The 24,535-nt window shown below is 43.0% G+C and overlaps 1 protein-coding gene across 2 annotated transcripts in view; it reads left to right on the top strand.

Moving 5' to 3' along the window:
* The first annotated feature begins 2,695 nt into the window (after nt 1-2,695).
* The window catches only part of ARHGEF38 (Rho guanine nucleotide exchange factor 38), a 56,962-nt gene continuing 35,122 nt past the window's right edge, over nt 2,696-24,535 (top strand). The window contains exons 1-3 of one of the 2 annotated variants that reach the window (XM_081876806.1): nt 2,696-3,070; nt 11,662-11,852; nt 23,189-23,312. In XM_081876806.1, coding sequence (XP_081732932.1) covers nt 2,869-3,070; nt 11,662-11,852; nt 23,189-23,312 — 517 coding nt within the window. In that variant the 5' untranslated portion in view covers nt 2,696-2,868. The remainder of the gene's footprint in view (nt 3,071-11,661; nt 11,853-23,188; nt 23,313-24,535) is intronic. The other variant, XM_081876807.1, reaches the window with a different exon arrangement.

The following is a 24,535-nucleotide window of genomic DNA, read 5'->3' as shown; positions in this document are numbered from 1 at the left end:
GGGCCCATCAGAAACACCATTCTGAGAGCCCACTGAAGTCTTCCAATGGTTCTTTAACAGTGAAATGTACTGTCTCGTTAGAGCTCTTTGAGCAGCAGCTAGATGAACACCTATGAAGGATAAGGTTATCAGTGGATTTCCTGCACTTGCAGGGAATTGGGCAAGATGACCTTGAAGCTCTTCCAAGTTTATGCCTCTGCTGTTGTATTTTTTTTAAGTCATATTTGCATCAGAACTGAGCCTCGGTTTGCAAAATTGCAATCATTGTTAATAATGACCCAGATGTTATTTTCCCTAGATTACAAAGAAATGCCCTATACCAATGAGAAGGAGTTGGCTGCAAAGGAAAAGGAACATTTGGTTTACCTAGCAGCTATCAGAGGCATGATAAAGGCACATTCACCACTGGAGATGCGGACAAGGATTAGCAGTGAGCATAGAACAATAACTACTGATACACTTGTAATGATGTTGCCTGGGAACACAGCACCAATGTTTTCCGCTCGGAGACCAGCACCTGTTTCCCCACTTAAGAAAAAGCTATCTTATAAAAAGGAAATTCATATGAACATTAACATTGGCAAGTCTATAGCTAACATGAGGACAGTGTGTGCTTCCATTGTGCGCAGGGAAATAAATGGTTTATGCTCTTCCTTGTACATAGAAGTGCTTTTTGTTGAAACTAGTTGCTACATATTTCAGTGTATCTTAGTATGCATCTTCCATCTGAAACCTGATTAGCTAAACAGTAACGGCCATTTTACTATCATTGATCGGATTATTTTTAGCATCCTACCAGTAAATTCTCCATTTGCATCCACCCAAACGCTCATTCTCTCTGCAAATGAAAGATTTAATATTCTGGGCAGGAATATTCGTGCTTTAGGCACTTTGCATATGGGCAATGTTATTAAAAGAGCAACTTCCACTTGCTCTCTGTCTGTTATTGCCAGACCTAGTTTGTCCCTGTGGTGCTTCCGTAGAGGCTTGTTATGTGAGCCAGAGAGATCCGCAAGAAAGCTCTGCCTGCAATGAGATAATAAAGCATGTTCCTGTTACAAACTGACTGAGTAGACTGTGTTTCTATGATACTACACAGGCCATATTTGCTCCTCCCTGAGGTCCTTTTCCCTAAGGCCATTCATTCAAGGAGGAAATGGGTACTGAAGAAGAAGTACTTCAAGCAGCAGCTGAAGCAACAGCTTTTGTTGTGTCAGGGTGGCAAAACTCCCACATTTCTCCCCCACCCACATTTCCCTTCCCTGCCACATTATTCACCTTATTCTGCACCCAAGACTCCAGAACTGTCCAGGTGTGTTAGCATATCAAGAGTTCAGATTCCACTAAGCTAGCTCACTGGTAGGTTTTGGGCCACCAGTTGCTATCTCTCAACCTCACCTACCTCACAGGTATCTGAAGAAGTGTGCATGCACACGGAAGCTTATACCCAGAACAAACTTAGTTGGTCTCTAAGGTGCTACTGGACAATTTTTAAATTTTGTTTATTTATTTCGACTGCATCAGACCAACACGGCTACCTACCTGAATCTTATCTCACTGGGTTCTTGTGCCTTAAGATCCTCATAGATGGCTCTTCCCTGCATCCCATCCTAGGGACACTTGCCTTTTGTGGTGATGCTTGGAGAGGAGCCTCTCTGTGGTGGTGCACCATCTGCAGAACGCCCTCCCTTTAGCTGTGCAACTGGTGCCAGCCTTGTCACTATTTTGGAACCGTGTCAAGACTTAAGTTTATCCACCCGGGCAATTTAAGGATTTTACTCTTTGACCTGCTCTGCCACTGTTGTCCTCTGTTGTTTATTTAGAATTGTATTGTGTGTGTTTTTTTAAAAATATATATATATATAGACAGATAGATTGCACTCCAATCTACTATCTGTATAAACAGAAAGGCAGGTTTTATTTTTATTTTTTTTAAAAAAAATAAACAGTAATTCTGAAGATAATAGGCAGGGTAGCCTTGTATGCTACTCTCAGCGATTTGGAGGAAGGTCAAGTTTTGGTTTTTAAAAAGCATTTTAAAAAAAACAAAAACTTATTTTGCTCCTTGCAGTGCACAGAACTTAAATGTTACAGTTGCTGATTATCAGAATACAATATGTTTCAATTGAGTGAAGGGAATATATGTATAATTTTGTTCCAACCATAAAATAAATAAATGCAACCTTGTAATCATAAAAAGGCCTTGCAACTGAGCATTGGGTTGAGCTATAAAAAAACATTGACCTCTATCTGGGTTAGTTAATCATGCCCTGAAGCATGAGAATAGAGATGTTCTCACCTTGCCTTGCATGACAATGACTCAGGTGTCCACTGCCTGTCAAGTGTAAAGATATGCAAAGTCTCCACCTACTTCACCTAAAGGACAGGATATGCTGAGGGTGGAGAAGCAGAATTAAAACCATGCATTTGTTTGTTTTCACATAGATAAAAAGGTGCCTTACATGTTAAAAAGAAAGAGGTGTAAAAATGAGGGAAAGATATGCAAGTGAGCCTGCATGCTCCCGAAAGGGCCTTGCCAGCTGATCAGTCCCTGCTGCTATGCCATGCCCTGTGCTGCAAGTCTCTCAGGTAACAGGTGTCTGGTTCCCCAGTCAGTGTAACTAAAGGATGACCTCATAGGGGTGGAGCCCTGCTAGGCTGCAGAGGTGGCAGTCAGGTGAGCCAGGTAAGAAGTGGAACTTTGAGCAAGACAGCTGATCCATTGGAGAAGCTGCTCCATTCACCAAGCAACAAGCAGGCAAACACACCTCCTGCAAGGGAGAACCAGCTTAGCTTTTCTGCTCAATCAGGTTTCTTTCTTTTCCTTCTCCTTTTCCATCTCCTTTCTTTTCCTGCTCTGGTCTGGAAATGGACACCAAAGAGCCACTTGGGAAAGAAAGTGTGGGGGCCAGGAAAAAAAACTTGACCTTCATAAGGCACAGGCTGTACATGCTGGAGAGGAGGAAGACAGATACGGTGGTGGAGAGTCATATTTCTGGAGACCACAGCAGCTCTGGGACTTTGAGGAGGAGTCAGTCCGACAGGAGTGAATACAACCAGAAATTACAAGGTAATAAAAATGAGGAGAGGAAGGGCTTGAGGCTGCAATCCTAACCCTACTAACCCGAGAGCCAGCCTCATGGAATTCAGTGAATCTTTACTTCTGAGTAGACCTAGCTAGGACTGCATTGTGACCCACATTTCTGAAGTACTGGTCTAACTATTTGAAAACAATTCCATACCAGAGAAGCTTGCATGATGGTGTTAGCTGTGATGGAAGGTGGTGAGCAGGTTAGATGTGGTGAGAGCTGGTGGAAAACATTTTTATGAAATAGATCTTATTAAGCACTTGCTGGTATTATTGTTGTTGCTGTTGTTAGAAATAGGTTCTCCACTGTAGCACCACTAAGCTAGGAAATACTTTGAAGGGAACCTAGTTCATCTCACGTTGAGGGGAAGTGCGTGATTAAATGCAATTTTGCGGCATTATAACTGTCATACTGCTCCTGCTGTAACACTTTGTAAGTAACACAAGGGGCAATTTTAATGCATTGAAGCCACACATTGAAATATACAGACAGGGTGAGATATTTTGTAGGCAGCCTTAAATAGTAGGAAGTCACCTGGTGAACGTTTGTCTTGTGGGGCGGGGGGAGATGCTTTGATTTGGTTATTTTCTTGTTTGGATTAGGAACAGGTGATCTGAGATAACATACATTTTCCACCCCTGCACACCCTTGAGGCCACACATAAGTACAATGACATTTTATTTTACACATATCTATTCCCTTTGGGCAGAAGGGTGTGTTTTCTCTCCTGCAAACTGCAATCCCCAGTGCTATTTATTGCACAGCTGTCTCCGTGAATTCAGCAGAACTCTGATCTCCCAGAGTGCAGGGAGAAAAAAACATAGTTCCTAGGACTTGTAGCAGATTTTAAATAATGAAAATAAAGTGCCGTTTCTGAGCAGGAAAAATAAAAATGCAGAACCATCTGTGCACCATTAAAACGACTTCCTAGACAACTATCCTCTAAAAGAGGGTTAGGCTATACTATCAACACGCCAGTTCTACGTATGTTTACCTGTAAGTGTGCATAGGATTATCAGCAAAATGGTTTAAATAACTACAGTGAAATTTCTTTTCGTCTCACTGGAGGAATGCAGTCTGTAAAACTACACTGGTAATACGGAACAGGTTTGGTTATGCTGCCCTAAGGCCATGTCCCTATAGGCTTTCACACACACCCCTTTCCAGGGAGAACTAGATCTCTGTGATGAACAATAGTCCGTGTTGTTCTTAGTCCCCCCTCCCTCCCTCCAGCCCTTATAAAGGGTACTGCAGACATGGCATTTCCTTATATGCAAAGGCTACCTGGTAGAACACTTCAGCTGCACAGAACATTCTTCTTAACACACAAGGAAACAGCATGTGTGCATTTGCTTGGTGTGTCAAGGGAAGGCTATGTTGCTCTGCTATATATACAGACCCAGTGCCGGTAGTGTTCTGCCCACCCCACCTTCCACAATACCTATTCAGTAATTCCAGGATGTACTTTCATGTCATATGATCTAGTTCCTGGTGAGCAGTAAATATGCCCCAGAGCTTACGTGCCCGTTGGACCTGGCCCAATTTGCATGGGAACTAGATTTCACAACTTTGCCTAGCCTGTTAGTGGCATTTTGTAATTTTCTCTCGTTTGATGTCGGGTGCTGAATACGGTTGACCTTGCCATTGAAACATCAGACTTTACACTGCAATGCTATGGTTCTATGATTCACAGTAAGCTTGTTTTATTGTTCAAAGAGCATTTCCTATCAGGGCTGTCATTCCATAGAAGAGAGTCCAGTCATTCATTTGATCACATGAAAAATCAAATAGCCCCATAGTGTGGGTTCCCTTGATCAAGATGCTCCCAGTGGATAGTTCCCTGGGAAAGGAAGCCTTCCTTGCTTCCCTCGCTTCTGGCTTCAGTTGCTGGATACCAGGAGAGGACAAGGAATGTGGATGTTTTTGCTCCTTCTCTGTGCTCCTCTCACTGCTCGCCTAAAGAGGACCTGCACAAACAAGCCAGGAGGGTGAAGAGCAGGGCCAGGAGACCCCATGGATTGGTATTGGTCCCCCTACTGGGATGTGAGCATCAGCCCAATGATGCCAAAACCCAATGGCTGACTTGAAGTTTCAAACATATAAGAGCTCCATGAATATGCATATAGGTCAAGGGGCGGAGTCTGCTGCTGTATACTGCTCTGCCAAGCACATCCCATTGTGTCCAATGGTGCTTTAAATACTTGCATTTTAAAAGTAATGCAAAACAACATTTTTAAACCTGTGGCTTGATTAACCTGGGTGCCTTCTTTAGTCATTCAAGATGTTTTCAGGCTACATGCTTCCCTTTCGGTTAAGTAACTCAATAAGGGCAATCTTTTGAGTTTCTGTAGTATATACCTGGGTAAGATTGCACTGCAAATCCAGTGAACAAGTGGGACTTTCAGCAAAATGCTGCAATGTCTTGTTCAGTGTCTGAGCCAGCCAGCAATGCCCTCTTCAAGGAAACTCCATTCCATCCCCTCCCTCCATCAGACACTTAGCCCTCAGTGCCCACTGAGCATGCTCAGATTTGTTGCTGGGTCCCTGCCTCTTTAGATGGTACTTGGGGGGGGGGGTGCGCGCGCACGCGCGTGTGTTGCTGCGAAGCTTTGGGATTCCCCTCTCCAAGTCAGCTGATATCTCCCTCTTGTTTGGGATGGGGGAAGAACCATTTTGGTGATATAAGGATTGGCACCTGCAGAATGAGCTGGCTGTTAGTATATAGGAAGTTGCAATTCTATTGTTGTTGTTTAGTTGTGTCTGACTCTTCGTGACCCCATGGACCAGAACACGCCAGGCACTCCTGTCTTCCACTGCCTCCCGCAGTTTGGTCAGACTCATGCTGGTAGCTTCGAGAACACTGTCCAACCATCTTGTCCTCTGTTGTCCCCTTCTTCTTGCGCCCTCATACTTTCACAACATCAGGGTCTTTTCCAGGGAGTCTTCTCTTCTCATGAGGTATTGGAGTATTGGAGCCTCAGCTTCATGATCTGTCCTTCCAGTGAGCACTCAGGGCTGATTTCCTTAAGAATGGATAGGTTTGGTCTTCTTGCAGTTCATGGGACTCTCAAGAGTCTCCTCCAGCACCATAATTCAAAAGCATAAATTCTTAGGCGATCAGCCTCCTTTATGGTCCAGCTCTCACTTCCATACATCACTACTGGGAAAACCATAGCTTTAACTATCCGGACCTTTGTTGGCAAGGTGATGTCTCTGCTTTTTAAGATGCTGTCTAGGTTTGTCAGTTCTATTATGTATGTTATAATATACTTTGTTGCCTGGGTCATCTCTCCAAGACATAGACAGAAACACACACTCATACCTGGATAAAAGTCAGATCCAGTAGAATTAAATGGAAATTTGCATGATTTTACATGAGGTCTCACCTCCCCAAAAAAAACCCCACAATGCTGGTCATTGCAATACTAACTTCTTTGCATAGGTGGCTGTAGGATTTTTTCCCCAGAAGGAAGGGGTGGACTGGCAGATAAGTAAAACACTGGGGGATGGGGGGGAACAGGCTAGTTTCTCACCAGAAAAATGAGACAAATAGTGCTTGTATATTTTGCCTCATATCTCAGGTTCTACAAATGATAGAAACTTGCTCTGGATCCCCACGATTCTTTGTACTGCATCTCCTCCTTCATCCATGCATCTCTGAAAAGTGGTGTTGTTATCTGTGAAATATTCCTTATTAAAATTTAGAAAGTTGGTTCTCCAAGAATGTTTCTGAAATCTCTTTCAGTGGTTTACCAATGCTGCGGTTCAACACATCTCAAACTTCCCCCCTTTTCTACTTACTTTGACAGGTTAGTGTAATTTAAGTGGATAATCACCATCTTCAAGCTGGCAGTGCACTACAGAGGTTAGAAAAAAAAAAATACCATGGGTCTGTGGGGGGTGGGGTATATGTAACCCATCAAGGCAGCGACTTTCTTTCCTAAGCTAAAGTTTGTATAGGGCAGGGCCTTCCCCCCCATCTCTCAGCCCTTATGGATGCTGATTCTTTCTTACTGGTTGCCAAATTTCCTTTAACTCTGGAGGTTGTCCATTCAGGTCAGTCGCACTTTCTCTTCAATGGATTTGTTTCCATTATTGATGTCCTGCTGCATGTGTATATATAGCTCTTTTTCCTCAATAGAATCAAGTTACAAATAGGAATACAACAGTCTATAATGTTGAGGCTATAATTACATGGGGGGGAGGGACCAGCAGGTAGGTAAAAAATATTTTCTATGGGCCTTTATTTCTTCCCTTTTCATATTGAACTCTTTATTAACAAGACACGGCATTGTTCTTTTGGGTAAAAAAAACAAACGAACGTAAAAATAACTGAGGTTACAGTGACTACTGATCTCTTGCACCCCAAAGAGGAAACAGAATTTCCAAGCAGACTCAGAAACAAACTGGTGGAATCATAGCATAGCTGTCAACTTTTCCCTTTTCTTGCGAGAAATACTATTCCCTTGAAAAAAAAGGGAAAACGCTGACAGCTATGAATCATAGCATTGTTGGAAGGGAACACAAGGGTCATATACTCCAACCAAACGTTTTGCCCAACATAGGGCTCGAATCCACGACCTTGAGATTAAGAGTCTCATGCTCTACCGACTGAGCTATCCCATGGCCAATAGAATTCTTTCGACACAGGTGAGAAGAGCTCCTTGGATGAAGGGCAGAATATCAATGTAATAAATAAATTCTGTGACCACTATTCTTTGGAGATGCTGCAAACCCACCCCACCCCGAATTCCACCCCTGTAACTTTCAGAAATGACTATTGCAGAATCCATACAGGGATCCTTTTATGCGTTGACTTCAGAAATTATCACCCAGTGAGAAGAGAAAAGGGTCATCTGAATCCACCAGAAAAAAAATTAACAGTGAGGATATTATTTCATATGTGCATTTTTTCTTTCTTTCATTGAGCTCTTTCAACACTCCAGAGAGCACTCGGTTAGCAATTAAAAGACTCTATGGTCAGGAAATTGAAACCAGATATTTCCTGGAAGGGATGCCTCTTTCATATCTATTGCCAAAAAAATAATTCATTGGAAAACAAAACCTGGTGTCTGGAGTTTGGATTACCTAATCAATAATCTGTCACTGGACCTGATAGTATCAGAGCACTCTCAAATTTGGTGGCAGTTCATGCAAGGTCACAGAGACTATAATGTTTCCTCTGTTCAAATACTCTGGAAATCTAGATACACCATATTTTTAGAACTTCTTTATGCTGAGCAAAACACGCTCAGGCGCCATCTACGCTATGAATCAGTATCATACCACTGTAAATGCTTCTCCCAAAGCTTCATGGGAAATGTAGTTTGATAAGAGTACTGAGAGTTGTTAAGGCTACTCCTATTCCACTCACCAAGCCAGAATTCCCAGAGTTCAGTGGGAATAGCAAATCAACAGTTAAACTACTCTGAGAATTGTGGCTCTGTAAGGGGAATAGGGAGACGTGGGTGGTGCTGTGGGTTAAACCACAGAGCCTAAGACTTGCTGATCAGAAGGTCGGCAGTTTGAATCCCTGCGACGGGGTGAGCACCCATTGCTTGGTCCCTGCTCCTGCCAACCTAGTAGTTCAAAAGCACAAAGTGCAAGTAGATAAATAGGTACCACAACAGCAGGAAGGTAAACGGCGTTTCCGTGCGCTGCTCTGGTTCGCCAGAAGTGGCTTAGTCATGCTGGCCACATGACCTGGAAGCTGTACGCCAGCTCCCTCGGCCAGTAAAGCGAGATGAGCGCCGCAACCCCAGAGTTGGTCACGACTGGACCTAATGGTCAGGGGTCCCTTTACCCTTTACCTTTACCTAAGGGGAATAGGGGTCTGTTAGCAACTCTCAGCACCCTTACCTAACATGCTACCAAGGTCACTGTGGCAGATTTGACCCCTGACCCCTCCCTGACCCTGCTGCCAGCCCCACTGTGGCACTGGCAGCCACAACCCTATCTGCCACACCCCTGATGGCATAATTTGGGGGGAAACAGCTTTGTGGGCCAAATTTTATCCCTGGTGGGTCATGTTTGGCCTGCTGGCCTGGATGCTGGACTAAATGGGCCATTGGACTGGCACATCTTCTTATGTTCTCATGTCCAGCATCATTGCTCCTCTGCCCTCCCAGAATTCCAAGTAGCCATGGGGTGGGGCAACATGGGGGTTGGCTGTGTGGCTACAGAAGACTAAATGCGGCGTGGCTCCAAGGCACCAAATGGCAATCTTTCAGCTGGCAAGCACATAAGCCAGTAAGCTTCGGCAAACCAGGTGGTTCCATGCCTTTTCCCCCACAAAGGAAATATTCAAATAATGGCCATGTATGTCTGTGTCTTTTTAAGTGGCATGTCGCATAGCTGGGTGTGCTTTCTGAAAGTTTGCGCACTTAAAAGGGCTTATTTAAATCCTTGAATGGAAGAATCCATGCAGTGGAAAGACTGGAATATCCACACTCCTGGCGGCAGACCCTCCCTCAGCCTGTCCCAACACTGCCCCCAACACACCTCTTGCAAGCTGATGCATAGAGAGTTGCTGCAGAGTTTAGAGCTGCACAGCTTGCCAAGGGCTTTGCAAACACACACACACATTCTCCTGCCACCCTCTCACTCAGAGAATCACACCCACCCACCCATCCCATTACACCTGTGGAGGTAAGTGCAGAGATTTACCTTGCATGACATGGGAAATGGTTTGCTTTTTACTATTGTTTTTATTATTCTAATTTTTCCAATATACTTTTTTTTTGTTTGCAAAGGACACAGGTAGCTTATTTGGCAATGTCATCCCCTCAGGGAGAGCCTTGCAGGCATGTAACCCGACACCACCAAGGACAAGCAAACCACGAGCTCCTATTGTATTGCGTAATGGCAAGGAGCCAAAAGCAAGGCTTCCCTTCCCCCACATTCACCCTGCTGTGGATGCAAATATCTAATTGAGAGAGGTGGGTGTCTGGTGCTTGGAATACGTGCTTTGGGGTACATTACTTCAACTTCCATGCCATTACTATCAAATCAAGAGTAGGATGCACAAGCTCTTGACTTGGAACGCAGAAGCCCTCGACTGAGCTAGTTAGAAAACAAATCACATTATCTGTAAAACACAGGGGATCGAAAAGAAGGATGGTCTCTTATAGGGGACAAAAATGACTGCTGATTGGTGTGTTTTTATTGTTCTGAGTTTTACAAAGGTATTTTTAAAAGTTATTGTTGTATACATGTTTATATTTTGTTGTGGGCTGCCTAGGGAGGAAGGATGATCTAGAAATGTGTCTAATGCGTACATAAACAAATAAATAAGAAATACTTAGTGCCTGCATCTGTCACACTGATTTTATGTTACCTCTGAAGTTTTTTTTTAATTCAAAGAAGGTGAATCAAATTCTATGGATTTTTCAACACCGCCCTCAAAAGTTAGTAATATTATAAAACAATGCAATTAGACAGAGATCTGATTTCCAAGGCCACACTAACCCCCTTTCAGTGTCAGTGGCAGCACACTGCATCCAAAGAAGAGGGAACTGGTTTAATTTCATATTTTTAATTCATGCAGTATAACATTGGGAACGTTACTTGTGAAAACAGTCCTTGTATCATTTATTTCTGTAGTACAAAAGACGTGTATGGTGCTTTATAAATATACAAGGCAGGTCCCTGCTCCAAGAAGCTTACAATCTAAACTCAGACTGTGAAGGGAGGGAAGAAGCAAGGAGATGAAAATGTGCAAATGAAGTTAGACCTTCTTAGGATTCATTTCATTCGGAGGATGAATCAGAATTGTAGAGTTGTAGAGGATCATCTAGTTCAACCTCCTGCAATGCATTCACCAAAAGATAGAGAGGGCCAGGTGTGTTTTTTTAAATACTTTTGTTGCTCTGACAGGGCAGAGAGACAGGGCAGAGCAGTCTCCTCTTGTGCTGCTGGACCTCCTTAAAACCCCAAACCAACCATGGCCGACCCCTTCTCCAGTCCTGCCCTATTTGGGGGGCTTACATTGGCCTCCACCAATGGGAATGCAGCAGTGGTAGCCCATTCATAGCCTACGCCATTGGCAGACCCAGCCAATGTCTATGTGCACAGAGATGCTGGCACAGCCAGGTGGAAGGAAATTGCTGCATCCTAATCCCCTCCATCAGCTCAAATCAAAGGTTAGGATTGTACTATAATGCAGCATATATGAGCTGAAAGTAAACTCAGAGTTGTCCTAATGGGTTTTTCTGCTGTTCTGCATTGGTGTGGTTGTGTGTGTTTTTCTTAGGAAAACAAAACCCTATAGAAAAGGTGGGTAACCTTCCTACCACTCTCATATATATCAAAATGATGTGAGTGGCTGCATTTGAAAGGCAAGGCAAGCCATGGTTTACTGTGTTGGAAACAGGCCATGGTGATCCTCAGGCTCTTATGCTTCTTCATACTTTCCTTTGGCACAGCTGTGAGAAGTTCATAAGCTTTTGCTTATGGCAGACTACGATTGAACTTCACCTTGGTTTGTTTGAAAGCAGCAAAAGTTGCTAGCCCTTACTGATATTTTAAAAAAATAAAGGGGGAAAAAAACAGAAGTGGTGTTTGTTTCTTACAGAAAAAATGGCACCACAAGCAGGGTCCTTGGGGCCAGTTGGCTCACCCCTGGAAAGTGAAGAACAGCTGAACAGGCGTCTGATGGCTAGAAGGCACAAGATAATTACAGAAATGGTCCAGACCGAAAAAGACTATCTCAATGATCTGGAACTGTGCATCAGAATAGTGGTCGAACCCTTGAGAGGAAGGCAGGTAAGGAAGTCCTGGGTTATCACAGCTGTGTTTTGGCAGGGACAGGTTTCTGATAAAGATATTGATTCAGTATTACTCTGCTCAACAACAATGAATAGTGAATGAATTCACATTAAGAATTTCCTTTGCTTTTCTCCATGTTCTTCTGACCTATTTGTATTTTTTATTTATGTTACCTGAAATATGCTTAATACCAGGCTTTTGGGACAGTGCAATGGTTATTTATTTATATAAATTTATATAAATGTTTTTATTGGTTGACTGTAGTTTTAACTGTTTGCTATATAGGTACTGAATTTTGCAATTTTATCCCCCAGGGGTTTTTTGTGGGAAGGGTGGGTAACAAATATGTTTAATACATAAATGATAAACAAATGTATTCATCATCTAGCGTACTCTGAGAGAGATGAACCAAGAGAAAAATCTCACCCTACTGTCATAAGACGCTTGGCCCTCCAGATGGTGTGGGACTCCAGCTCCCATCAGCCCCAGCCAGCATGGTTAATCATCAGCGATTATGGGAGTTGTAGTCCAGCAACATCTGGGGGACCACAGGTTCTTCACCTCTGAGTCAGGATATGGTGGACGTGTTCCCCATTGTTTTGGGGGTTTTTTTGCTATGGGGGGGGGACGACACACTCCACCACTGTGGAGACCTTGATGGGTGGAGAGCTCTTGGCAGTGATGCTTCGGTTGGCTCTAGCCAGTGCTGGGCTCTGAAATGGAGCATGTCAGTTGTGGACCTCCTAAATGCATTCCCCTGAGAGGGACCTGAATCAGAGTTGCTGTAGCTAATCTTCCCATCACTCTTCTTTCAAATGGGGACATTTGTAATAGATCTGCTGGGCTGAAATGTTTGGTGAATCTGCTGTCTTCTGATCTGCCAAGCTTCAGATGTGTTGGCAGATCTGCCATATCATAGACACATCCTACCTGAACTATCTGACATCCTTAGGATTTTTCTAGCTTTTTCTGGATTAGACACTTTCTGAGGGTTGGGATACTTTCTTTTCTTGGCTATGAGCAGCCAAGGCAGAGTTGAGTTTGAATGGATGGTGGACAGGTGAGTTAGGGGCGGTGGTATCTAGAAAGGGGTAGTCATTCACTGTATGCTGGACCCAGGGGAGGTTACCGAGAGGCGTGGTCAGAGTCCGGTCCTGGGTCGAGGGTCTGGAGACTGTCCACCAAGGGCGAAGCGGGGTCCAAAGCAGGAAGCCGGGCGTGGTCGGGAACTCCGGAAAAAAACAGGTCTGGGTGCTGGCAGAAACAGGTTTCCAACGACGTTGCTCCCGCAACCTGGGACCGGGCTGACTGGCCTTTATCTTCTCTGAGGCCAGGGGCAGTCCCGGCCCACAGGTGACCCGCCTCTCCTGGCCTTAAGGCGAGCACTCCTCCTGAGAGAACCCAGTTCCCTCCGCCTCTCTGCCCTGAGCCTCTGCAGCTCAGGAGAGGCTGGAGGGTTACTGGATCCAGGGGGAGACTCACCTTCCCCTGACAGGGCTGGGAGAGGCGCACCTGTAGGCAATGGGTCCTCAATCACCTCTGGAGCCAGAGTGGATTCATCTGGTGTCTGCTCCTGAGGATCCGGCACAGGTGCAGGCGCTTCAGATTCAAGGCCCTGCCCCGGCTCAGCCGGCCCTGGAGGCGGGGACTCCTGTGCAGGCTGGGATTCCTCTGGTTCAGCCTCTGAATCAGACTCCCAGGCCATCACACGCTGTCTGGAGTGAAAACCACAGGATGTGCTCAAAGGTAGTGCCGCAGCCTTGACTGAGTTCCATTGCTGAGCAAGCACGGGTTAGGAGCCTCTGAGGAACACTTGCCTGAGAGCAGAATCCACATACAAAGCCTGACAGCCCAGAGGTCAGGCACCCAGATGATCCTGAGCCAAGGGTCAAGATGGAGACCAAGGTAGAGCTGGGAACCAAAGGTGTTGTTTCCGGCATCTGACTACTGCTGAGAGTTCTGTTTAAGAAGTCCAGGGCCAGCGGTTCTCATCAGTGCCTCTTCTTCTGTGAAGGCTCATCAGCTGCAGGTGGAGTCGCTCTGACTTCATCCACTTCAGGCTGCTGTTCAGTAGGCGAAGCTGACTCCTGGCTCATGAAGGGTCATGACAGACAGGTAGGAAAGCAGAAGTAGGAGGCCATTTTCAGCCAAAGGAATGCATTCCCTTCCAGGCCCCCATGGGCCAGAAGCAAAAGGAGAAGGAGAAGAACATGTACATTATACGGTTGTACAGTAGGCTAGTTAGTATCTACATACACACTGACAGACCCCTTTCTGCCCTCAATCCAAGCAAGCAAGGGGCATGACCCAGAGTCCAAGGACACGTCATTGCCAGGCAAGAGCACTCAAGGAGAGTAAGAAGCAGGGCTCGTGAAGGGCTGAGGAGAGGATGTGATGTGGAAAGAGTCCTGATCTCCCACCTCTGGGCTTGAAGGGAAGGCCAAGGAAGACCTAAACTAGAAGAAGAGGAGGAGGAGGAGGAGGAGTTTGGATTTGATACCCCACTTTATCACTACCCGAAGGAGTCTCAAAGCGGCTAACATTCTCCTTTCCCTTCCTCCCCCACAACAAACACTCTGTGAGGTGAGTGGGGCTGAGAGACTTCAGAGAAGTGTGACTGGCCCAAGGTCACCCAGCAGCTGCAGGTGGAGGAGCGGGGACTACTGCTCTTAACCACTACACCACACTGGCTCTATCCCAGACCCCATCCCAGGCCCAGCCTGCAAACATTTCTAGGCCAGAGGCGAGGGGAGGCAATGGACTATCACTGTTATGCTTTCCCCATGTCTCTGCAGTCTTGAGCAGATCCCCGAAAGCCCACCAACTATCAAGTTCCTTCTTCAAGCCCTAGCTGGTCCTACCAGTTTTGCGGACAATGCGATCCTTCAGCAACATTCTTTCTAAAGCACTGCACCGTTCAGATAAAGTCACCACGGCTCTGTGGACAGCAACTGTGGGAAAATACTTTGCCGAGAAGCAGAACAAGTCCCGAGGGACTGTGGTTTAGACAGCGAAGCTAATGGAAGTGCTTACTACAATTATATCTCTCCATGCAGATTTTACTCCGCTGTTCTGTTGTTCAGCAGGGGCTTCAAAGCTGTCTAGCTACCATTTAGACGGCAACATGCTGTTGTTTTCCCAGAGCTATCAAGGCAAAGCCCTGTTGGGAATCCCAGCATGCTCTGCGGGCAGGAGCTGTTTTCACCTGCTGGAATACAGCAGGAGAGATGGACAAATTGCAACTTGTCAATGATCTGCACCACAATTGCAGTCTTATATCATAGCCCACCTTGAAGCCTTGGCACAGAGCATCCACAACTGTGTCACGTTACAAGAATACCTCTTCCTTGACACAACTTTTCTGGGGAGGGGGTGTCGGTCCAGTATAACTTTGAAACATATTTTTGCTGATCAGAGAAAGCTCTATTTAAAACGCCGAGACCCAACATGCTGACTTTTCTTTCTGTCTCTGTGTCAGTGCAGAAGTAACATGTTGGCCCTTAACTGAAATTAAGAGATCTTGAGCACCCAACAGAACAGATAAAAGAAAGTCCTTCTTCATCCAGCCCTTAGTTAAACTATGGAATTCCTGTGGATGGCTTTAAAATAATCATAACATTGGAACTGACATCCCAATGGGAGTAAGACCCATTGAATTCTGTGGTATTTATTTCTGAATTAGAGGAGGGAGAAAGGTTGTTTTCTGCTGCTCCAGAGAAGCGGACACGGAGTAATGGTTCCAAACTACAAGAAAGAAGATTCCACCTAAACATTAGGAAGAACTTCCTGACAGTGAGAGCTGTTCGACAGTGGAATTTGCTGCCAAGGAGTGTGGTGGAGTCTCCTTCTTTGGAGGTCTTTAAGCAGAGGCTTGACGACCATATGTCAGGAGTGCTCTGATGGTGTTTCCTGCTTGGCAGGGGGTTGGACTCGATGGCCCTTGTGACCTCTTCCAACTCTATGATTCTATGATTCCTACACACTGCATGGGATTGTGCTGTTAGAGGGACTCCGGCCAAACCTACAATTTGACAGCTGTACCCTCTGTTCGTTTCTTTTTAATAAAGTGGCTACCAACTTATTCTTCTCAGGACAAATCTCAGGAAATCTGTTATTCTTGAATGAAGAACAGAATTTAGCTGAGACTGCTTTGAAGTTTCTTATGCACTGAAAATGTTACTGGGCTCTGTAATCAAACATTACTCCCACTGGCAATTACTGTGGTGTATGATTGTTCCCATTACTACAACGTGCAATTTGATTCTTTAGGGCTGTATTCTGAAAGCGGCTGGGTAAATACACAGTTCTGTTACTAATGAATACTAATGGGCAGGCATGTTTGAAGGTGCTCACCTATCTGCCAAAATCAACACTATTGTTCGCGTCAAGCATTGCTCCTTGCTGTATGTTCCATGATTTTTGCAGGCTGAGTCATTCTGCCTTCATCTTAAAAGGCAAAAACAGATGTGGGCAAAGGAGAGCTGGATTCTTGTTTTTGAATGATTCCAAAGGAACTGTTTTTGATGGGCAGCAGCTGAGAGCGGAAGAGAAGCACGCTGGATCAGGCCTGGTCTTACAGGGGCCCACCAGAGGCCTGTGAGAAACCTACAAGCAGGATTTCAGCACAATGCACACTCCATGCTCCTGTGGTTTCTAGCAACTGGTATTCAGAAGCTTTGCTGCCTCCAGCCATAGAGGCAGAGAATGGCCATCATGGATGGCAGCCATCAATAGCTCCTCTCTTCTGCCATGAATTGGTCCAGTTCTCTTTTATTTATTTTTAATTTTTATTGGAATTTTTTTTTTTTACAACATAACACAACCCCCCACCCCCCAGTACACAAATCCACCCTCTTTAAATGTGAGCATGACGTACAGTGAGCATAACATACAACAATACAAACAACCAAATAAAAGACTTCCTTTATCCTGTATCTGGCCTCCTTATTTACTTCTTATAAACTGTTTCTTTCATGAATAATTTTGAAGATTTTTCTAATTATAAGTTAAATATCCACAAAGTCTCCTGCAGACATTGATCAAAACAAGTCCAGGTATGTATTTTAGGGCACTGTTTTGTGAAGTGTTCTCTGCATATCCCTCATGCTTTTTGAAACTCTTGTCTAGTGTGATCTCTAGCCAGTTCAATATACTCTTAACAGTTTGTCTTGTCATTCCTTTTTTTGTTGGCACAGTTTCTTTTTTCCAGTTTTTAGCAATTAGGATCCTTGCCGCTCCTGTTGCATAGAGGAATATTTTCTGATCTTCTCTTGCTATACCCGTGTCCGTTATCCCTAGTAGAAAAGCTTCTGTATTTTTCATAAAGTTATACTTAAACATTTTTTTAAGCTCGTCATATACTGTGTTTCAGAAGCTTTTGATTTTTTTCACAGGTCCACCAAACATGTATAAGTGTCCCCTCTGTTTTTCCACACCTCCAGCACAGATTTGTTTTTGTCTTAAACATTTTAGCTATTATGGTAGGTGTTAAGTACCATCTATAAAACATCTTGATTAGGTTCCCCTCAATACTTCACAGGCTGTAAATTGCTAGTTCTTACTCCATAGTTCTTCCCATGCTGTTAAGTTAATGGTTTTCCCAATATCTAAAGCCCACTTGATCATTACCTCCTTGACCTGTTCGTCTTTGATCTCCCACTCCAATAATGTATCATACATTTTTGATATTGGTTTTGTTGGCTTTGTTTTGTAATAACCTTGGTTTTGTTTTGTAATAACGCTTTTTCTAATAATGAAGGTTCGTTTGAGAAACCATTTTTCTTATCTGTCCTGAACACTTCATGCAATTGATGGTATTGGATCCAACCCGTAAGGTGTTGTTTAATTTCCTCATAATCTTTAATTAGCAATTTATTGTCTTTTTCCTTAATCAGATCGTTATATGTGGCCCATTCTAATTCCATATTATTCTTTTTTTATTGTAATTGCTTCTAGAGGTGATGCCCACCATGGTGTTTTCCGTTCTAGGAGATCCTTATATTTTGTCCATGTTTTATATAATGATTTCCTTATGACATGATTCATAAATCCCCTGTGTACTTTCCCTTTTTCATAAGCTAAATACGCATGCCAACCATAATGATTATTAAATCCTTCTAGATCTAACAAATCACCATCTTTAATGCAATCCACTCTTTTAGCCAATTTAGACAGACAGCGTCGTAATATAAATTTAGGTCAGGTAGCTAGTCCACCTCTATGTTTTTTATCTGTTAGAAGTTTGTGTTTAATTCTTGGTTTTTTATACTGCCATATGAATTTGGATATCTCTGTCCATGCAGACAGAGATGTCCTCTTCCTGAATTTCCAACCAGGATGCTAGGGCTTTTATTATTACTTCTTTGATATTCTCATCGTGATTTTCTTTTATTCTTCGAAATCTCAATAATAATAATTATTTTTGGTTGTCCAGTCCTCTTTTAAAGCCATTTAGGTTGGCAGCCATCACTGCCTCATGTGGGAACAAGTTCCATAGTTTAACATGTGCTGTGTGCAGAAGGGCTTTCTGTCCTGAATATTCCAACACCTGTCAAATTTGTACCTATTTAGGTTTAGCTTCATTAGATTTCTGATTTAACTTGCAGCAGGGCCAGCAAAGTGGGATGCTCTCCAGATGTTATAGCTCCCATCATCCCTGACCACTGACCATGCTGCTGAGACTGATGGGACTTGGAGTGCGACAACAGCTGGAGTGCACCACACTTGCAATCTCTTTATAGATTTTTGTGATTTTTCTCATTACATGTCTTTAATTTTGCCCTTACGCTATTGCTTTGTTTTGTGTGTTTCTAAGGGAGATTCTAGGGATGCGGGTGGTACTGTGGTCTAAACCACTGAGCCTCTTGGGCTTGCCGATCAGAAGGTCATCGGTTCGAATCCCCACAACGGGGTGAGCTCCCGTTGCTCGGTCCCAGCTCCTGCCAACCTAGCAGTTTGAAAGCACACCAAAAAGTGCAAATAGATAAATAGGTACTGCTCCGGCGGGAAGGTAAACGGCGTTTCCGTGCACTGCCCTGGTTTTGGTGTTCCATTGCGCCAGAACATGCTGGCCACATGATCCAGAAAAACTGTCTGAGGACAAATGCCAGCTCCCTCAGCCTGTAAAGCGAGATGAGTGACGCACCCCCAGAGTTGTTCGCGACTGGACTTAACTGTCAGGGATCCTTTACCTTTTTAAGGGAGATTGCCTTTAAGTAATAGAATAAATCAAGTGTATAATTCCTTTTTTTATATATATAAATATTTATTAAGAGTTTTTCATTTAGAGTAAAAAAAAAAAAAATGAACATAACATTGCATATCACATATTTTCTTATCACTTCTGGACTTCCTCACATCTCCCGCTTCTACGTTCTAGTTTAATACACTTAAAACAACAATTTATTCCCTTATCTCCCTCCTTACTGTCAAATTTCGAATATATTTCAAATTTTAGATATGTTTATTCCAATCCTTACAAAAGAAAATTTAATTTAGCCTAATAATTATCTAAAAAAAGAATAGGTTTTTCCTCTTATATTTAAATTATCTTCATGATTTACTTCATCTATTTTGATGGTGCCAATTTGTCTAAAATCAAGCATCCTGCTTAACATTCATATAGTTTACAATATTTTTGCAGATAAAGCTTAAATTTTTTCCAGTCCTCTTCAACGATTTCTTCTCCCAGGTCTCGGATTCTGCCGGTCATCTCCGCCAGTTCCATATAGTCCATCAGTTGCATCTGCCATTCTTCCAGTGTGGGTAGATCTTGGGTTTTCCAGTGTTTAGCAATAAGTATCCTTGCTGCTGTTGTTGCATACATGAAAGAAGTTCGGTCTTTCTTTAACACCCCTTGGCCGACAATACCCAAAAGGAAGGCCTCTGGTTTCTTAAGGAAGGTATACTTAAATACCTTTTTCAGCTCATTATATATCATTTCCCAGAAGACCTTCACCTTAGGACAGGTCCACCAAAGGTGAAAGAACGTTCCTTCATTTTCCTTACATTTCCAACACTTATTATCAGACAAATGGTATATTTTTGCAAGTTTGACTGGGGTCATGTACCATCTATATATCATTTTCATTACATTTTCTTTCAAAGCATTACATGCAGTGAAATTCAACCCAGTAGTCCACAACTTTTCCCAGTCCTCAAACATAATATTATACCCTATGTCCTGTGCCCACTTTATCATAGCCGATTTAACCGTTTCATCTTGTGTGTTCCATTTTAACAGCAAGTTGTACATTCTTGAAAGTACCTTGGTCTTAGGCTCTAGCAATTCTGTTTCTAATTTCGATTTTTCCACCTGGAATCCTAATTTTTTATTAAGTTTAAAAACTTCTTTAATCTGGGCATAGTGTAACCAATCTCGCACTTGGTCTTTCATTTTCTCCTGACTCTGCAATTTCCAATTGTCGCCTTCTTTTTCTAATATTTCCCAATACTTTGTTTTTTGTTTTTGTTTTTTAAAATATTTATTAAGGTTTTTTTAGATATAAAATGCACACATAAAACAATCTTGCTTCTATCACAACAAATTCTTCGCTTCTTTGGACTCCCTCACGTCCCCCTCTCCCATTTACGTCGTTAAAAATTTTTTTCCAAACAAATTATCAACTTGTTTACAGTCACATGTCCACACATTCAAATATAATCTAGCACTTTTTCCAATAAAATTTTTATATTTTCTTTAATCTCACTTAGCATCAAATTTAAATCTAGTTTAGTGGTGGCCAATTTTTTATAATCTAGCATCCTTCTTAACATTCAAACAAATTACAATGTTTTTGTAGATACATCTTGAATTTCTCCCAGTCTTCCTCCATCTTTTCTTCTCCCAGATCTCGGATTCTGCCAGTCATCTCGGCCAGTTGCATATAGACCATCAGCTGCATCTGCCACTCTTCCAGTGTGGGTAAATCTTGAGTTTTCCAATTTTTTGCGATGAGAATCCTTGCTGCCGTTGTTGCATACTATTTCCCAATACTTTGGCCATTTGGCCTCCATATTGAGTCTTTTTCGGGCCTTAGCTTCCAATGGTGAAAGCCACCTTGGAGTTTTATTTTCCAATAAGTCTTTATATTTTGTCCAGACATTAAACACTGCCTTTCTGACAATATGGTTCTTAAAAGCCTTATGAATCTTAGCCTTATCATACCATAGATATGCATGCCAACCAAACGCATTGTTGAAACCTTCCAAATCCAATACATCAGTGTCCTCCAGAAGTAGCCAGTCTTTTAGCCAGCAGAAAGCTGCTGCTTCATAATACAGCCTTAAGTCTGGCAGGGCAAAGCCCCCTCTTTCTTTCGCATCAGTTAGTATCTTAAACTTGATTCTGGGCTTTTTGCCCTGCCAGACAAATTTGGAAATATCTCTCTGCCACTTCTGGAAGCATTCTGTTTTATCCACAATCTGTAATGTTTGAAACAAAAACAACATTTTTGGCAATACATTCATCTTTACAGCGGCGATTCGGCCTAAAAAAAGAAAGTTTCAATCTTGTCCAACTTTCTAGATCTCTCTTAATTTCTGACCAGCATTTCTCATAATTATCCTTAAACAGATTTAGATTTTTTGATGTTATATTTACCCCTAGGTATTTCACTTTTTTAACCACATTTAACTCTGTCTCTTTCTGAAACCATTCTGACTCTGTATCTTTCAAGTTCTTTCCCAATACTTTAGTTTTCTGTTTGTTTAATTTAAATCCCGCCACCCGGCCAAATTCTTGGATCAATTGTAATGCTTTTTTCGTGCTAGGCTCTGGCTCCTGTAGGGTCAAAACTAGGTCATCTGCGAACGCTTTCAATTTGTATTGTTTCTCTCCGACCTGAATTCCTTCAACCATCCGGTCCCCCCTAATCATGTTCAAGAGCACCTCCAAGACCGAGATGAATAACAATGGGGAGATAGGGCAACCTTGTCGTGTTCCCTTTTCAATTTTAAACTCTTCCGTAATCACATTGTTAACTATCAGTTTAGCCTTTTGTTCTGAATAGATTGCCTCTATCCCATTTTCAAAGCCCCGTCCCACTCCCATTCCTTCCAGATTTTTCTTCATAAATTTCCAAGAGATGTTATCAAAGGCCTTCTCCACATCTATAAAAATTAAAACTGCTTTTGTATTAATATTTGTTTGTAAGAGTTCCAAAATGTCAATAATATTCCTTGTATTAACAAACAAATGTCTGCCAGGGAGAAAGCCTGCTTGGTCCTTATGAATTACTTCATTTAACACTTTCTTAAATCTAGTTGCTAATATGTCTGCAAATATTTTGTAATCCACATTTAAAAGGGAGATGGGGCGGTAGTTTTTAAGTTGTGTCTTTTCAGTTTCTGATTTTGGTATCAATGTGATAAAAGCTTCTTTCCACGTTTCCGGCGCCTTCTTCCCCTCCATAATTTCATTGCTGACCTCCATCAGTGGTTGTATCAAGTAATCTTTCAATGTCTTATAGTACTTGGAGGTCAGCCCATCTGGCCCTGGAGATTTGCCCAGTTGCATGTTCTGAATGGCTTGTTCCATCTCTTGTCGTGTTATTCTGCTATTCAGGATTGATCTATTTTCTTGTGACACTTTTGGCAGCCCATTCTTTATCAGAAATTGTTCTATCTGTGCCTCATCTTGCGGACCTTGAGTGTATAGTTGTTTAAAATACCTCTGAAAGCACTTTCTGATCTCCATGGGGTTCTGAACATTTTTCCCTTCAATCTCTAAATTGGTAACTGTATTCATTTTCTGTCTCCTTTTCAACTGCCATCAAGTGTATAATTCCTCCTCCTCCTCCTCAATTGTCACCAAGTTGGGTTTTACCATCTTTATGTCTTTGGCATAACGTTTGAACAATAATCATCCCATATCCTGTGGTGTGATGGGTTAGTGTGTCTGGCTATTAGCCAGAAGGTTGGTGGTTGGAGCCCACCCAGGAACAGCTGTGGACAGGATTCCTGTATTGCTGGCGGTTGGACTAGATGATCCTTACAATTCTATGATGGAAGAGTATCATTGATTTCAGTAGGTCTGCTCTGGTTCCAACATATATTCCAATATTTCCTTTCGCAAGGCATCCCCGAAAGAATATCTCAAATAACTGTGTATTTAATCAATGAACTGTGTCAGCCCGAAATGTATTAATTGAAGAAAAACAACCAATGTTGCCCATGCAAGCCATTGTTCCACATGAGAGGATTAATAAGAAGGCTTTGCTGAAACTGCATCTAATGGCAAAAATGGCATAGCAGGGGAGGGTCAGCAATAAACAGCATCCCCTTACTATTCCCCCCCCCCCGACTGTTGCTGTCCAACATTTGTGTTTCACCAGATTGCTAGGCTCGATGTGGACGGCTTATTTAGCAACATTGAATCCGTCCATCAGATCTCAACCAGGCTGCTGTCATCACTGGAAGAAGCAACGGCGGACGTGGAGCCGGCCAAGCAAGTAATCGGTATGTTTGCTGTCTTCTTTGAGCTCTTCGAAGCTGCACAGAATAATGATAATGCAATAAAACGCGCATTTCTCCAGCCCGTGCTTTTTCCCAAGCTGCTATTTCTTTCAATAAATAACTGGAGGATAAAAAAAGAAACAATTAGCGTTCAGCAAAAGCAGGCCCATAATCATGAGGCCAGCTGTGGATTCATGCGGCATGGAAAGTAACGATCCTACATGCTAAAGACATGGGGAATAAAAGATGACGTTCGTTGGTCCTCTCTTAACTGGGATGTCTCTTTACTGACAAACATATAAAGTAGAGATGGGGAACCTGCAAGTCTCTAGGTCAGAGCTTTCCAAACTTTTCATGTTGGTGACATACTTTTTAGACATGCATCATTTTGTGACTCAGTAATTCAGTTTTTTTGGGGGGGGACGCGGGTGGCGCTGTGGATTAAACCACAGAGCCTAGGACTTGCTGATCAGAAGGTCAGCAGTTCAAACCCCAATAACGGGGTGAGCTCCCATTGCTCAGTCCCTGCTCCTGCCAACCTAGCAGTTCGAAAGCACATCAAAGTGCAAGTAGATAAATAGGTACCGCTCCGACGGGAAGGTAAACAGTGTTTCCGTGTGCTGCTCTGGTTTGCCAGAAGCGGCTTAGTCATGCTGGCCACATGACCCGGAAGCTGTACGCCGGCTCCCTTGGCCAGTAAAGCGAGATGAGTGCCGCAACCCCAGAGTTGGTCATGACTGGACCTAATGGTCAGGGGTCCCTTTACCTTTACCTTTAATTCAGTTTTGCTAGCAAACCAGAGGTTAAACTAACCCCTTTCCAGCCCTGGGAGGAGAGCAGGAAGCGTTCGCACGATACACCTACACACTGCAGCATGTCATGACACATGGTTTGGAAAGCTCTGCTCTAGATGTTGTTAGGTGCTATCGATGATGATGATGATGATGATGATGATGATGATGATGATGAAGAAATACTAAATGTATACTCTGCCCATCTGGCCGGGAAAACCACAACAGAATATTAAAAACACGATAAAACACCAAACATTAAAATCTTCCCAAAACAGGGCCGCCTTCAGATGTCTTCTAAAAGTTGTGCAGTTCTTTGTCTCCTTGATATCTGAAGGCAGGACGTTCCACAGGGGGATCACCACTACCAAGAAGACCCTCTGCCTGGTAATAATAATAATAATAATAATAATAATAATAATAATAATAATAATA

Source organism: Podarcis erhardii (genome assembly GCF_964252035.2).
Source record: "Podarcis erhardii genome assembly, chromosome: 9".
Lineage (NCBI taxonomy): Eukaryota > Metazoa > Chordata > Lepidosauria > Squamata > Lacertidae > Podarcis > Podarcis erhardii.
Note: the sequence above shows the minus strand (reverse complement) of the source record. Positions and strands in the feature narration are given on the sequence as shown.